The 1784-nt window shown below is 36.8% G+C and overlaps 1 protein-coding gene across 4 annotated transcripts in view; it reads left to right on the forward strand.

The window, feature by feature from the left end:
- Positions 1–1784, forward strand: part of PTPN2 (protein tyrosine phosphatase, non-receptor type 2) — a 105803-nt gene that overhangs the window by 74429 nt on the left and 29590 nt on the right. For all 4 annotated transcript variants that reach the window (XM_012649987.1, XM_012649989.1, XM_012649988.1 and 1 more), the window contains one exon: positions 1244–1425. In XM_012649987.1, coding sequence (XP_012505441.1) covers positions 1244–1425 — 182 coding nt within the window. The remainder of the gene's footprint in view (positions 1–1243; positions 1426–1784) is intronic.

Below are 1784 nucleotides of genomic sequence, written 5' to 3' on the forward strand. Positions count from 1 at the left end.
GAGACAGAGTCTCACTCTGTTGCCCGGGCTAGAGTGCCATGGTGTTAGCCTAGCTCACAGCAACCTGAAACTCCTGGGCTCTAGCAATCCTGCTGCCTCAGCCTCCTGAGTAGCTGGGATTACAGGCATGCGCCACCATGCCCGGCAATTTTTTCTATATATTTTTAGTTGTCTGGCTAATTTCTTTATATTTTTAGTAAAGACGGGGGTCTCACTCTTGCTCAGGCTAGTCTTGAACTGCTGACCTCGAGCAGTCCTCCTGCCTCGGCCTCCCAGAGTGCTAGGATTACAGGCGTTAGCCACCGCACCTGGCCTATTCTGCTTGTTTTATATATACTTTGTTCGTTTTTTCATCTCCTGTTGTTTACTTTTGTGGTTTGGTGATTTTCTGTAGTGACAAGCTTTGACTTCTTTCTCTGTCTTATTTGTGTATCTGCTGTAATTTTTTTCTTTGTGGTTACTATGTGGCTTACATAAAAAAAATCTTATAGATTAATAATACAGTATTTTAAACTGATAATAACTGAACTTTGGTCTTATGCAGATATTCTAGACTTTTACCCTACCCACACAATTTATAATTTTGTTGTTTAATTTATATCTTCTTATACTGTGTGTTCCTTAACAACTTATTGTGGCTTTATTTATTACTGATCATTTTGACTTTTAACCATCATACTAGAGATTTGAAAGATTATACCACCAGTACAGTAATGGAGTTTACTGAATTTGATAATGTATTTACCTCTACCAGTGAAGTGGCCCTTTCATTGTTTTCATGATAGCGATCATTGTCCTTTTGCTTCCAGTTGAAGCAACTCCCTTAATTATTTCTTGTAAGGCCAGTCTAGTGGTGATAAATTCTTGTAGCTTTTGCTTGTCTGGGAAAGACTTTATTTCCTTTTCGTTTCTGAAGGAAAGCTTTCCTGGTAGTTTTTTTTTTCTTTCAGCACTTTGAATATATCATCCCATCCTCTCCTGGCCTGCAAGGTTTCTGCTAAGAAATCTGCTGATAGAAATGTGCTGGGGATTCCCCTATAGGTGACTTTTGACACTTTTCTCTTACTGCTTTTAGAAATCTCTGTCTTTGACAGTTGGGTTATAGTGTGCCTTGGAGAGAACGTCTTTGGGTTGAATCTGTTTGGGGTCGTTGAGCTCCATGGATCTGGCTGCATGTGATAAAAGCCTTATTACTGTGACTAACAGTGTTTGCATTTGTCTGTCATTTCTCTTCCCTACCTAGAAACAGTGGAAAGAACTATCTAAGGAAGATTTATCTCCTGCTTTTGATCATTTACCAAACAAAATAATGACTGAAAAATACAACGGAAACAGAATAGGTCTAGAAGAAGAAAAACTGACAGGTGACCGATGTACAGGACTTTCCTCTAAAATGCAAGATACTATGGAAGACAACAGTGAGAGGTAAGCTTTCTACAGTTACATGCTCAAAAAGATGAGGCTTTTTTATTTTAATAAATTCAGTGGATGTGAAGTGATATAGGCCCTTTGTTTATTGAATTAATATAATCTTTTATTTCGTACCTAAGGGTGTTCAGGTAGCATCTGATGATGTAATTGTTCTCAAGGAGTTTTCAGTCCTGTTAAAAAGCCAATACTTAGAAATTAGTTGAAAAACTGTTTAAAACAATACTAATTGAGTATGAAAATTAATATACTTAGGTGCTAAAATATATATTAATAGTATGGTACAGACAGTAAATGGTATGAATACCTTCCATTTGTACAATCATAGAGTGTATTATTATGATGTAATAATATAC

The sequence above is a fragment of the Propithecus coquereli genome, unplaced genomic scaffold (genome assembly GCF_000956105.1).
Source record: "Propithecus coquereli isolate 6110/MARCELLA unplaced genomic scaffold, Pcoq_1.0 Scaffold308, whole genome shotgun sequence".
NCBI classification, from domain to species: domain Eukaryota; kingdom Metazoa; phylum Chordata; class Mammalia; order Primates; family Indriidae; genus Propithecus; species Propithecus coquereli.